Source organism: Thamnophis sirtalis, unplaced genomic scaffold (genome assembly GCF_051295495.1).
Source record: "Thamnophis sirtalis isolate CommonGarterSnake01/CBP01778 unplaced genomic scaffold, rThaSir2_p1.2 scaffold_4, whole genome shotgun sequence".
Taxonomy (NCBI): Eukaryota; Metazoa; Chordata; class Lepidosauria; order Squamata; family Natricidae; genus Thamnophis; species Thamnophis sirtalis.
Genome location: NW_028261384.1, coordinates 26,857,229 through 26,871,229, shown reverse-complemented (window position 1 = coordinate 26,871,229; position 14,001 = coordinate 26,857,229). Strand labels below are relative to the sequence as shown.

The window sequence follows — 14,001 nt, the reverse complement described above, 5'->3', positions numbered from 1 at the left end:
TCCGTTATTTGTCCCAGCTTCTGCCAACTTAGCAGTTCGAAAGCATGTAAAAATGCAAGTAGAAAAATAGGGACCACCTTTGGTGGGAAGATAACAGCGCTCCGTGCGACTTCAGCATTTAGTCATTCTGGCCACATGACCACAGAGATATCTTTGGACAGCACTGGCTTTTCAGCTTTGCAATGGAGATGAAACACCCCTCCCTCCGAATCGTGAATGACCAGCATATATGTGCAAGGGGATCCTTTACCTTTACCTATCTGAGAATCGGAGTGGTCTTGGGGAGGAATAACTCCTGTTTGGCCATATTCAAACATAAGACTAACTTACCATTTTTAAAAAATGTGATTTGATAGCTGGGAGGGAATGGAGTAGAACTCCCAAGGTACTAATGAATTTGAAACAGGCCATGAAAGTTGTTCATCTTTCTCAATTGTGTCTTAACACATTGGAATATATTTTTAATAGTAATCACTGTCCACCAGATAAGAACAAGTCTATATTAGTTAATTAGGTTCACCTTATATTAGTGTGTATGTGTGTGTTTGTATGTGTGTGCATTTATATATCTATCCATCCTTCCTGTACAAATCTGAACAAATGTACTCTTTAATTTCCTTGTTTATGTCTCCATATACGTAATTACTCACACAAATGACTGTATTTATATGATGCAAAAATAAATAATCCACTGCATTTCCATATTGATTATTAGAGGAATAATATTTCTGAATTACAGTAAATACAAAAATTATATTTAATAAATTGAAAAGCACAATACTTTTTGAATAGGTAGTCTTATATAAACTATTGCTCCAGTTGGTACATGTAGCAAAAGCCTTGAACAGAAATATTAGCTCATAACATAATGTAACTTTACACAAGATGTTAGCATGGTCATTATCAGAAGTTGGAATTACCAGGCATTTGCAGAAGTCCAGATTTCAATAACAGAAAGAATGATTAATTATCAGGACTCACTAGCTTGTTACTGTTCTTCTATCCATCGCAAACTCAATCATTTTAGCTAGAAGACTGTCAGTCAATAATACTGTATGAAACAAGGAAAATAGCTGGCATTGCCTGTTTTTTCTTAGGAAAAAAACCTAAATGGGGAAAAGATTGACCATTGAAGAAGGGGGAAAGGATTGTTGAGAACATCTTGTTCAACAGATCTTAGCCAACTCTCTGTCTTCTATACTTAACAATCACAATGGTGTAAGAATAATACAGACAAACTCTGTTAGAGAAAGGGCAAATGTCCAGGAGAAAATAACCATAGATTTCATATACCTTATAAAAAGAGGATTAAGAACAAGAATTCTTAGCTTTGAGAAGAGAAAGCTGAAGGAGAGTTAGGGCTCTTCAAATACCTTGGAGGAAGTCACAGAGAAATCCAAAACTTATTCTTGCATCATTTGATCATTTGCATCTTCCAAGGCAGAAAATAATGGATTTTATGGGTTAAAAGAAAGTAGATCTTGACTGACTTTTAAAATAATAAATAAATGAATAAATTAGCATCATTTTGTATGGAGGTGCAAATTACATTCCTTTTTAAAGAATTTCCTTCCATAAGAGCTGAAGGGGTACATATTGCTATATTTTAATCCAGTGGTAAAATTCAATTTTTTTACTTCTGGTTTTGTGGGCATGGCTTGGTGGGGAAGGATACTGCAAAATCTCCATTCCCACTCCATTCCAGGGAAGGATATTGCAAAATATTCATTCCTACCCCACTCTGGAGCCAGCCAGAGATGCTATTTGCCGATTCTCCAAGCTACTCAAAATTTCAGCAACTGGTTCTCCAAAATTTGTCAGAACCTACTGAACTTCACAACTGTTTTAATCCATAGTTGAAGATTACCAAATTATTTGCATGTTCTGTTTATGGAACAGTTCATCAAGCCATGTTCATCATGTATATCACCATACTGTTCCTTTTTAATGCATTTTGTGTTAGTATAATAACTAGTATTTTGACAAAGACACAAAGATGTCTTGAATCAATGGAGTGCAGTATTTAATATAGTCAAAGTCATAAGATTTGATTCTGCTGACCACATTTCCTCCTGATTTATATACTTTGCAAAATAATTAAATGGCTTGTACTGATGTCAGGGGGATCTAAGCCTCTTCCTAAAATGTAGAAATCTGTGAAACAATTTGCCTTTGGCAAAGAGTTCCCTCAACACTGTTGTCTTAAAAAAGTATTTATTTTTACTTCACCATTCCATCCCATCACTACTCACTAAGTTTACTGTTTTCTTTAAATCAGGCTATGAAGGTGATGGGAAAGTATGCACACTGGTTAATGTATGCTCAGTCAACAATGGAGGCTGCCATCCACTTGCTGTATGTAACATCACATCAGGTAATATTGAAAACAACAACACTATGTTTGTATAAAGGCTATATCTAGCCAGAAAAAATACCCTTTTCTTAGTTAAAATAGTGTTTCTCAACTTGAGTAATTTGAAGATGTGTAGACTTACAACATCCCAAATTTCCCCCAATATTTTGGCTGGGAAATTTGGGATTGAAACCCAATAGCCTAAATATGATTGAGGTTGATAAAAACTGATCTTCAAGACAAGATAGTACCAAATTTCCATTCTGTATAACCAAGCTGGTTGTTAAACCTTAACTTCCAGAGTACTGAACTGGTTCATCTGACAAAACATATTTAAAGTGCACAGGGCAGGCCACATAATTGGCACAACTGTATCCTTCAGGTGGGCCCTGACACAAATGAAATGAGAACCAATCCTCAGGGCTGATCTTGGAAGAGCACTCAATGGAAAGGGAAGATTATGAAATTGAACTAGAATCCTGACAATCCTGCTTCAAAACTCCATTCGGCCAAAAAGACATATTAGGTGATTTGTTACCTCCCGTCTAAGTTGTTATGAAGGCTTGGGAAAGTAAAACAGGAAGAAAGAAAACCATGCTTATCCTTTAAGCTCCTTGGGCGGTAGACGGGACTTAAATGTGGCAAATCAAATGCAAATCCAAAAAGACATTGCTCAAAACTTACAAGTGAAAATGCTGGGAGGTTTTATTGTGTGTGTGTATAAGTATATGTACCTGTATGTATGTGTGCTTTAACTTTTAATTTAATTTAATTTTAATCTCTTACTCCTCAATCTTAGCAACTTTAAAATGTTTGGACTTTGAATTCTAGTAGTTCAGGGATGTTAAACTCTATTTCATTGAAGACCACAACATGGTTGTGCTTAATCTTGGTGGACAAGGATGGGTGTGGGCAGCGTTGGCATGGCCAGCATGATGTCCCTTGTGTCAGGGGGGCTGTGGTGCCTGACCCTGAGCTCCTGAGCTCTGTTTTTGGCTGAAACGGCCACCTATAACCTCTGCCAGCAAAAAAAGGAACCCTCTGTCAATGAAAATGGCTGTGTGCGGCCTTCAAGAGCTCTGTTTTCTCTGGCAGAGGCACCGCAGGCCAGTCCTTTGCTATTTCCAGGGTGGCCTCATGGGCCAGATCTAAACACCCTGCGCACCGAATCCTCAGGGTGCTTAGAAGCTTTGTATGCAGGGCTAGCCACAAATATTGTGCTATATGAAGAGGTGCAACATGTTGATGTCTTCAAACACCCACTCAAAAATTTATGGAACACAACTCAAATTTCTTTGGGAGAGTCTCCCAAATTTCAATATCACCTTCATTTGTCTTCTTTATTAAAAAAAAATAATACAGTAACAATATTGTTCAGTATCTGACATGTAACCAGGTGGCACAATGGTTAGAATGCAGTATTGCAAGCTAATCCTTACAAGGCTGGTAAAATTAAGACCCAGATAGTTGGGGGCAATATGCTGACTCTGTAAATTTTTACAGCACTTTTACAGAATGCTGTAATGAAGTGGCATATAAGTTTAAATGCTATTGCTATAGTTTTCATAATGCTTCACATTAGCTACTGACTCTGGCTGGTCAGACATCTTCCTTTTTGGCATTTCCTATTACTTTCTTCTTTGTTCACAGCTCTGATCTCTTCATTTTCTGGCATTGATGCTACTATAACATTTGGGTACTCTCAAATAATGAAAAAAATGTGGTGTAATTAAAATAGCAGAAAATAAGGATCCCAAAGCAAATTCAGATTATTGTTTTGACTTCCTCCTTTTTTTCTATTTAAAGGACCGGTACCTAATTGTGTTTGCCCAGATGGATACACTGGAAATGGTTATGGTTCAAATGGATGTTTTGCCCTATGCCAAACACACAATCCTTGCGTAAATGGACAATGTCTTGTATGTTTTTTTTAAAGTGAATTTATGAACATGAAGTATTAAATCTTTAGTGCTGTTGTTAAACTTTGATTATATAGACTTGTGCTTTCTCAGACCACATCTATCTTATTCAAAATGCAATTGATCAATGTATTATTGTTATATGAATTATACTACATTATCATTATTTATTATTATTATTGCGTGGTTAATCTTTGGTGAGATTCACAACCTTTGGAGCTGGTTAGTAGCTCAACAGCTTGAGTCCTAACCAAGGACCTAGGAACTGTTAAGGTAATGTTGGAGGATATAAGCTGTTCCGAGTAGGGTGGTTTTTTGTAGAATCAGAATGTTCAAGTCTGATAAATTTAAAATTTCCAAATAGTGAGGTAGCCCTTTAGGTATTGCTCCAAGGCTCCAATTACAATCAGGACACCACATGATTTCTTTTTCCACAGTCGCACAACTTCAATTTGCAAGTGCCAGTACTTTGTCATTTTTTCTTGCTGTTTATCTTTAATTCGTGCATCTCCAGGTATTGCAACGTCAATGAACCATACTTTTTTCTTTTCAACTATTGTTATGTCAGGTGTGTTGTGGGCCAAGTGCCTGTCAATCTGAATTCTGAAGTCCCACAAGATCTTGACTTTCTCATTCTATAAAACCTTCAGAACCTGATGTTCTCAGTGGTTTTTGCTGTACTCAAATCCAAATTTTTGGCACAATTTCCAGTGAATGATCTTAGCCACGCGGTCATGGCATTGTAGGTAGTCAGTTTGTGAAATTTTGCTGCACCCACTGATCAAGTGGTCGACTGTCTTGTCTTTCTCATTACAGAGGCGACATTTGCTGTTGGTGGTAACATGTTGAATTCTTGCCTTCATGCAGTTGGTGGCTAAGGCTTGTTCTTGAGCTGCCAAAATAAAGCCTTCTGTTTCTTTTTTCAGTGCTCCTGATCTTAACCAGTTCCAAGTTAGTTTTTGGTTAGCTTTGCCATCAATATTTTTCAAGTATTGGCTATGCATAGCTTTGTTTTTCCAATTTTCAGCTCACTTCTCAATTACTTCTTTCTTATATTCAGCTTTTGACTTAGTTGTCTTTAAAAGGCCTCCTTTATTTACTTCCTTAGTCATTGTTTTTCTCACTTTTCTGGATATAATCATTCAAGCTGTATTTTTCTTCTTCAACAGTCTGTTTTACTTGTAGGAGTGCTTGGCCACCCTTTGCTCTTGGTAGATATAATCAGTCAACATCATTTTTAGGGTGCAAAGCATGATTCATTGTCATAAGTTTCCTTGTTTTTCTGTCCAAATTGTCCAATTCCATCTGGGTCCAGTCAGTTATTCCTGAAGAGTATCGGATCACAGGTATAATACATGTATTTATAGCTTTTATGATGTTTCCTCCATTCAATTTGGACGTTAATATATTGCGAATTCGTTGAATGTACTTGGCTGAAGTTAATTCCTTGACTTTATTATGCATTAAGTCAGAGGCCTCTAAAATCCCCAAGTACTTGTAGCCTTCTTCTAGTTTTACTGCCTTTATCATTTCTTCATTCTCAAGTTCTATTCCCTCATCTTCTATGACCTTGCCTGCTTTGGTTGCCATTGTTGCACATTTGTCAATTCCAAACTGCATACCAATGTTTTGACTAAATTCTTTTGTGCTTTTAATTAATAAATTCAGTTCAGCTTTTGTTTTACCAACAGCTTCAAATCATCCATGTACACCAAGTGCGAGATTTTCAGTCCTTTCTTTGCAAGTTCGTATCCATAGTTCATCTTCTTCAGAATGATTATCAGTGGTAGCATTGAGAGTATAAAAAGTAGGGGTGAAAGGGATTCGCCATGGAAAATGCCTCGTTTAATTTCAACTTCACCCACTTCATTAGCTATAAGCTTCGTTTTCCAGAGGTTTATTGAAGTTTCCATGAATTTTTGTATGTTGCTGCTGATGCCAAAGATTTTCAGGCATTTCTTGATCCAGCTAAAGGGAACTGAATCAAATGCTTTCTTATAGTCTGTCCAAGCCATGAACAGGTTGGTTCATCTTTTCTTTGAATTCTTTAGGATTAGCTTGTCAATTCGCAGTTGGTCCTTTGTTCCTCTTGAATTTTTGTAGCATCCTTTCTGTTCTATAGGAAGCAAGTTATTTCTTTCCAAGTATCCATTAATTTGGTTTGCAATGATACCAGTAAGGAGCTTGTATGTTGTTGGCAAACAGGTGATTGGCCTATAGTTTCCAGGATCCTTTCCTTTTTCTTTATCTTTTTGGATCAAAAATGTCCTTCCAGTTGTCATCCATTCATCATTTTCAGGTGTTTTTAAGATCTGGTTCATTTGGGCTGCCAATCTTTTGTACACACTTGTAAGTGCCTTTAACCAGAAGCCATGTAACTCATCTGGTCCAGGTATATTCCAGTTCTTCACTTTTCTTGACTGTCTTTGCACCATTTCTTTTGTTATTTTCACATCTTCCATTTTATGCACTTTAATAGAATCCTCAATCTGTTTGATCCATTTTGTATTTCTGTTGTGCTTCTTGTTGTTTTCCCACAAATTTTTCCAGAATTTCAGAGCTTTCTATTTATCAAGCTTTTCATTTGTTGTTACTCCATCTCCACTTTCTAAGCTCTTATAAAACCGGTGCTGATTTGCTCTGAACTGTGAGTTTTCCTTGAATTGAGTTACCCGGTTTTCATATCTTTTAATCTTTCCAGCAACGGCAACAACCTTCTGCTTCAGCTCTTCAGTTACTATCGCAATCTCTTTATTCTCCAAATCATATCTTGCTTCCAGGTTGCTTTTGACCTGTTGTTCTTTAGCTGACGCCTTAGGTTCTTCAAGTTGCTCAAGTCTCCATTAAATTTTTTGATCTTCAATTCCAACCAGATTTTCCATTTAGGCTTCCTCTTCTTGCCTCTTTGGTTCTTTTGTATTTTCAAACCCAATTCTTTGGTGGTTATGAAGGCTGCTACATACATCAGCTGGTTTGTTTCAGCTAATGTAGTGGTTTGAATGGTTTGTACAGCCTCATTGACCTTTTTTTAGTACCTTTTTCAATTCTTTCCAGTTCAGCTTTGGCAAATGTGTTCTTTCAGCATCTTCCATTTGATGCTTTATTTTCTCAGTTAATTCAACAATATCTGTTGGTGTTTGTTTTTCAGTGCTTCCTTGTTCTTTATCTTCATCCATTTCAGCATCCTCTTCCTCCCTTTCTTCCTCAGTTTGCTTTTGAGTTTGCAGATAATTCTTGATGTTACTCTTATTTGTTGGTATACTAAGACAATTGGTTGCTTTCTTGTCGATTCCTATTAATTCTGCTGTAGTGAAAAATTTGTGGCTTAGAATTACACGTCGTTGGTCCATTAGCCTTTGTTCACTGATATCACAGTCCGTGTGGTTCACCTTCCAAATCTGATACATTCATTTTTGAAATCCACATTTTGCTGGCTCAGACTGATAGTAAGCTTTCATAATAGAGGCGTTTCTTCCCTAGTCCAGATTTTTCGCTTTTTCACTTTTTCTTCCAGTAGCTTGTCAGCTCCATGCTCTAGTTGCCTAGCAGAGGGAGCTGAGCCCTGTAGCTTATTTTGCACAGAATGCCCAGGAGCCATAGCATCCAATGGAACCTTTGTTAATCCGGGCAACGGTTCAGCCGGCATAAATTTCATTTTTTTTCGTATTCACCATATTTGAATGGGTTGTGGAGCAATTTTGCCTGGCCCTTCACCTGAGACCTGTCTGATATGGTTGTACCTGTTCAGCATATATTTTAGGATCATTATATTAACTATGCAATTCCATAGTATTTTCATTAGTATCTTCCCAATTATATGTTGTCTGGATTCAGATATTGCATTAAGCCAGGAGCAAGCTAAACTCAGTTGTTTAGTCAAACAGTTATTAAGGCTTGATGTCTGCCAAGAAACCTAAAGAAATGAGAGAGTACACCCACCCGGTTGTAAGTCAGGAAAAAGCCAGGATTCTGGATTTAAACACAAACCATGGTTAAATAACTCATGATACACAAACACACACATATATACAGAGTAAGAAACAAATAAAAGTCCAAACTTTAATGTTTGGCTAGCCTTCTTTCCACTGCCACCAAATGTACAAACATACTCCCTTCAAAATATGCAACATACCTTGTTAGTTAGGGTTATATGCAAGATTGCCTGGTTTCTAAGCTTTCTGAAGATTCCTGAATGAGCATGTTAAAAAAATCCCAAAGTATAAACTGAATTTAGCTCACGATACCTCAACATGGATAGAATTAGAGTAATGTATGAAACTGGGTTTTGCTGGGAAATGAAGCATGCTTGCAGCATTACATTTCTTTTTGTTTGGGTTAATATTTACAGGATACAGTCTATGGCTATAACTGTGACTGTGATCCTGGTTGGAGTGGAATCAACTGTTCAAAAAACATTGGTGAGTGTTCCAGAAATCCATGTTATTATGGAGAAACTGCATTACTAGTGTGAATGGCTACTCTTGTGAATGTAAGATAGTTGGACTGGACTGCAGTCTCAAATATTCAGCAAAGTAAGTGAATATCTCATTTTGATGCAATATAATATTTCCCCACGGAAATTGTGAATGTTGCGGTCTTTTTTTTAAATGTTGTCTTTGTCCAGTTTTCCCCTTCCCTTGTCTATTGTGAGCCGCCCGGAGTCCTTCGGGAGTAGGCGGCATACAAGACAAATAAATACAATACAAATACAATAATGCTAATAGCAGGATGTAGAAGTCCTGTTCGTTGACGAGAGAGTTGTTGGTTCAATGAACCATTCCAAGGCTGGTATTCCCTACATAATTGTTTCTTAATCTTGGCATCTTTAAGATGTGTGGACTTCATTTGAACTATGTGGGGAATTCTGGGAGTTCAAATACTCACATCTTTTTGCCAAGGTTGAGAAACACTGCTTTAGATAATCAATTTCTTTTTAATGTGACTCATCACAGAAAGATTTAGGAAGAAAGATAATCTGAACAATAAGGCTCAGTATATAAGTTGAATAGCTATAGTATTTGAGAATGGCACTCAGAAAGGTTTTCATGAGAGGAATTGCTGCAACTAATCCTGCTTAACTCATTATGTAAGAGCTATAACTCAGATATTCCAGGTCATAATGGACAAGGAATCTTGATATTTATATTTCCAGAAAAGTTGTGAATAGCTTTGCATAGGCTAACTCTTCTTTTTTTTTCCCCCTCCCTGAGTTGCAGATTGTGGAGGATCCTTTAATGACCCCTCAGGATCATTTAGTTACCCTAACAATGCAGGATATGTGCAATATGATCAGCAGGTCAATTGTAATTGGGTTGTCAGGACCCGCTATAATAAGGTAAAGAGTGTTAAACCTGGAAACAATAGGACAATAACAAAATTGGGGGAAAGATTTTATATATAATTATTATGTACAACAATTATTATACTTTTTGTTATAGATTAACAAACTTTCTATTGTTTGGCTGAATGTAAGTTCACATGTATAAGCGTATTTTTCTCTGGTGGGACCAGTCTATTAGGGCAACCTGATCTACCCAATTATGGGACAGAGCATACTGTTTCCGTTTTCATATTTTCGCCCCAATTCAGGGGCCTTCACAGGCAGTCGCTTTCATGACAATCTATTTCTGTATTAAATTTATGTTTTACCAACAAAGAAATAAAGGAAATGTAAATAAAGGGGTGAAGGCAGAATATCAAATGTATATTCAAACTGTAGCTCTAAAGCCATCCCATAAGGCATGGTTGGGTTCAGATGCAATCAGCAAAAAATGGATAATTTCCAGGATAGTTGGGAGAAGAGAAAAATCCAAATAAATTGTCTTGAGTGATGTAAATATTTCCTCCACATGTTGAATTTATAATTTACTGACAAAGAATACTGACAAAGGGAGACTAGTATAGATCTATTTCAAGCTATTTATTTCTCATCAGCTAGTCCTACCCTTTCTGGGATTCAAACCTGAGCTGCTTGTATATTAGGTAGATGTATTAACCTCTAAGCCATGGGCTCCCCTTATTTGTTGGTTATACCAGGGGAGAGATTGTTTTTTCTTCAGTGGGACTGGTCTATCAGGGCAACCTGGTCTACCCAATTATGGAACAGAACATACTAAATCAAATGGTATCTAATCATCCTGCAGAATTGACTCTCTGTTGGGAAAAGAAAAAAAAGAAACAATGAAATCATTTTCTACTCTTTCTTTCTAGATTCTACGCATCACTTTCTCATTCTTCCAGCTGGAAGAGAGTAGCAGTTGTACACTTGATTATCTCCAGATTCATGATGGGGATTCAACATCTGCAAATATGCTGGGGAAATACTGTGGACCACATAAACCAGAAGAGCTTTTTAGCAGTCACAATTCTTTGTATTTTTCATTTCATTCTGATCATATGATTAGTGGGAAGGGATTTACAGTTCACTGGGAGTCTCAACAGCCTGGTAAGATCATATTTTTGTAAGGAGCAATATTTTGTTTCTTAAAAGTCAAGGATTTAAGCTCTGGCTGAATCCATATTCAGGTTGTATCCTAAGCCAGGAAACTGCAATTTCTATTGATTGAGGGTATGAAATTTTATGACGCATGCTAGATGCTAACCCCCAACTAATGGTAGTTACAAAACTCCACTCTTGAGTTTTAATAGGATTAAAACGTATTATGACCTCTGAATTTGCACTCCTCTTGATGGGTGAAAAGGAGAAGGAATGCCATCCTAGACAATAAGTTATATACTCCAATCTTAACCCATGATTTTAGAGCCTCAGTAGTTTTATACAGCATGCTAAACCACAAAGAAATGAACTATTATAGTCTGGCAGAAATAATAAATCGATTTAGTGCGCTTTTTAAATGTAAGGGAGACACTTAATGTAATGATTTCCCTTTTGTTGGGGTCTTTATAACTTTGATTGTTTCTCTCTTCTTGCAGATATTGTAATATCAGAATAGATAACATCCTCAGTAACATAGGTGGAATGGGAGCTATTTGTATATGATAGCTTGATTGAGATATGGTTTACTCAGAATTGCAAGCACAAAATACAGCTTGAATCACACATAGTTAATTCCTATTCAGTAAAAATTTTGATAAAAATATTTATACTATTTGGGTCCAGGTTATTTACAAATACAATAGCAGAGTTGAAAGGGACCTTGGAGGTTTTCTAGTCCAACCCCCTGCCTAGGCAGGAAACCCTACACCATTTCAGACAAATGGCTGTCCAACATTTATTAAAGACTTCCAATGTTGGGGCATTCACAACTTCTGGAGGCAAGCTGTTCCACTGATTAATTGTTCTAAGTGCAGGAAATTTCTTCTCAGTTCTAAGTTGCTTCTCTCCTTGATTCGTGCCTTGGAGAATAGCTTGACTCCCTCTTCTTTGTGGCAGCCTCTGAGATATTGGAACACTGCTATCTTGTCTCCCCTAGTCTTTCTTTTCATTAAACTAGACATACCGAGTTCTTGCAACCGTTCTTCATATGTTTTAGTCTCCAATCCCCTAATCATCTTTGTTGCTCTTCTCTGCACTCTTTCTAGAGTCTCCACATCTTTTCTACATCGTGGCGACCAAAACTGAATGCAGTATTCCAAGTGTGGCCTTACCAAGGCATTCTAAAGTGATATTAACACTTCACGCGATCTTGATTCTATCCCTCTGTTTATGTAGCCTGGAACTGTATTGGCTTTTTTGGCAGCTGCTGCACACTGCTGGCTCATATTTAAATGGTTGTCCACTAGGACTCCAAGATCCCTCTCACAGTTACTTCTATTGAGCAAGGTACCACCTATACTGTACCTGTGCATTTCATTTTTCTTGGTTAAATGTAGAACCTTACTCTTTTTACTATTGAATTTCATTTTATTAGATAGTGCCCCATGTTCAAGTTTGTCAAGAAACTTCTATATTTTAAGCCTATCTTCTGGAATGTTGGCTATTCCTGCCAGCTTGGTGTCATCTGCAAATTTATTTATTCCCTCATCCAAATCATTGCTGAAGATGTTGAAGAGTAGTGGTCCTAAAACAGAGCCTTGGGATACTCCATTGCATACTTCCCTCCATATAGATGCAGTTCCCTTGAGGACTACACATTGAGTGCGGTTGATCAGCCAGTTACGAATCCATCTGGTGGTGATGCTGTCTAACCCACATTTTTCTACTTTATCTATTAGTAGGTTATGGTCTACCTTATCAAATGCCTTGCTGAAGTCCAAGTAAACTATATCGATGGCATTCTATTTGAGGGAGAGCCTTATTCCACTGGGAATGCCTTGTCCCACGTTTGCGGTGGGCCCCGTCAGCTCAATTGTTATGGCTGGGGGATTAAGGAAAATGATATTCTCTGCTGTTGCACATATCCTCTGGAACATCTTTCCCTTCTTTGAGTGAGGTCAGCTCCATCCCACCTGACCTTCCAGAAGAACTTAAAAACCTACAATAGCTTTGTTGGATAACTTGATGTTCCAATAGGGCAGCATCACAGTGGAGGTAATTGTTCTCCAATATGATGGTCTCTCCAGATATGTTGAATTATAACTTCCTGGTTTGATCACCTAAAAACTATACAGTATATTCTGTCATCTTTCTTTCCTTTCATCCAAATCTAATGAAGACAAGATAGAAATGCTCAAGGCATTTTTTTCATGCATTTGAATTAAAATTCAGAAAGAAAAGTTTGTACTTCAAGCAGCTAACAAAATAAGATCACCTATGCCCAGTATTAAATATAATATGACTACCAGAAACCATAATAACAATCATAGCCTTAATGAATGGAAAGTTTGAAACAGCTTCCAGAACTTATGACCTATGATGAAAATATTCAAAAGGGAAGTAGTTAACTTTGTTAAATTTTCTCCTTTCCCTCCTCTACCTACCTCTTTCTCTTTAGAATGTGGAGGAGAACTGACCAGTACATATGGGACAATTAATTCACCCGGCTATCCTGGCAGCTACCCTCCCAATAGGGATTGTGATTGGATCCTTTCAACTAATCCTGGTCTTTTTATTACATTTGCGTTTGGCTTATTGAGTCTTGAACATCATGACAACTGTATCAAAGATTATCTTGAGGTAAAAATAATTTGAAAAATAAATGGATAGCAACAGCACTTTTTTTAAAAAAAAATCCATCACTTAAATAAGCTAAATAGAAAAGGTTGTATATTATAGGAAGGGTTCACACATAGCATTTAATCTTGGTTGCCATGTTCTAGCCAGTAAGTCATCCAGTAACATTCTAAGAAAATCTTAAACAAAAGTTACAAATCATATTATCAGCTTCAATACTGAAACCCTTGTATCATATATAAACCTAGCCATATACATTTCTTGAACACTATACCACTGATTTTCCAAATTACTGTATTGCACAGTCTACACAAATAGATTCTATAATTTTAGAAAGTAATATATCAATAGACTTAAATATGAATCTGTATTTTTTCATGATAGTTACATTAAAATATTTTCAGAGGTGCAGCTTCATGTCTAGAAAACTTTGCACAAAAATGGGCATTTAGATCTTGTTTACATTGCATAAGAAATCCAATATGTCATTATCCCATTTTTCTAATAAGCTACCAAAAGAAACCACCACAAATATATTACCTAGAGTTATTCTTAGATAAGATTAGATATCTATCCATATTGCAAACAATGAGAACACACTGAAGTTGTTTCAAGTACACCAACAAAAATATGTCAAATGAAACCTGTTTTATAAT

General features: G+C 36.7%; 1 protein-coding gene across 1 annotated transcript in view; it reads left to right on the top strand.

Moving 5' to 3' along the window:
* The window catches only part of CUBN (cubilin), a 172,166-nt gene that overhangs the window by 20,815 nt on the left and 137,350 nt on the right, over positions 1–14,001 (top strand). Inside the window, 8 exon segments of the mRNA XM_087714360.1 lie at positions 2,279–2,374; positions 4,160–4,272; positions 8,621–8,720; positions 8,723–8,761; positions 8,764–8,808; positions 9,489–9,607; positions 10,483–10,717; positions 13,167–13,348. Coding sequence (XP_087570486.1) covers positions 2,279–2,374; positions 4,160–4,272; positions 8,621–8,720; positions 8,723–8,761; positions 8,764–8,808; positions 9,489–9,607; positions 10,483–10,717; positions 13,167–13,348 — 929 coding nt within the window.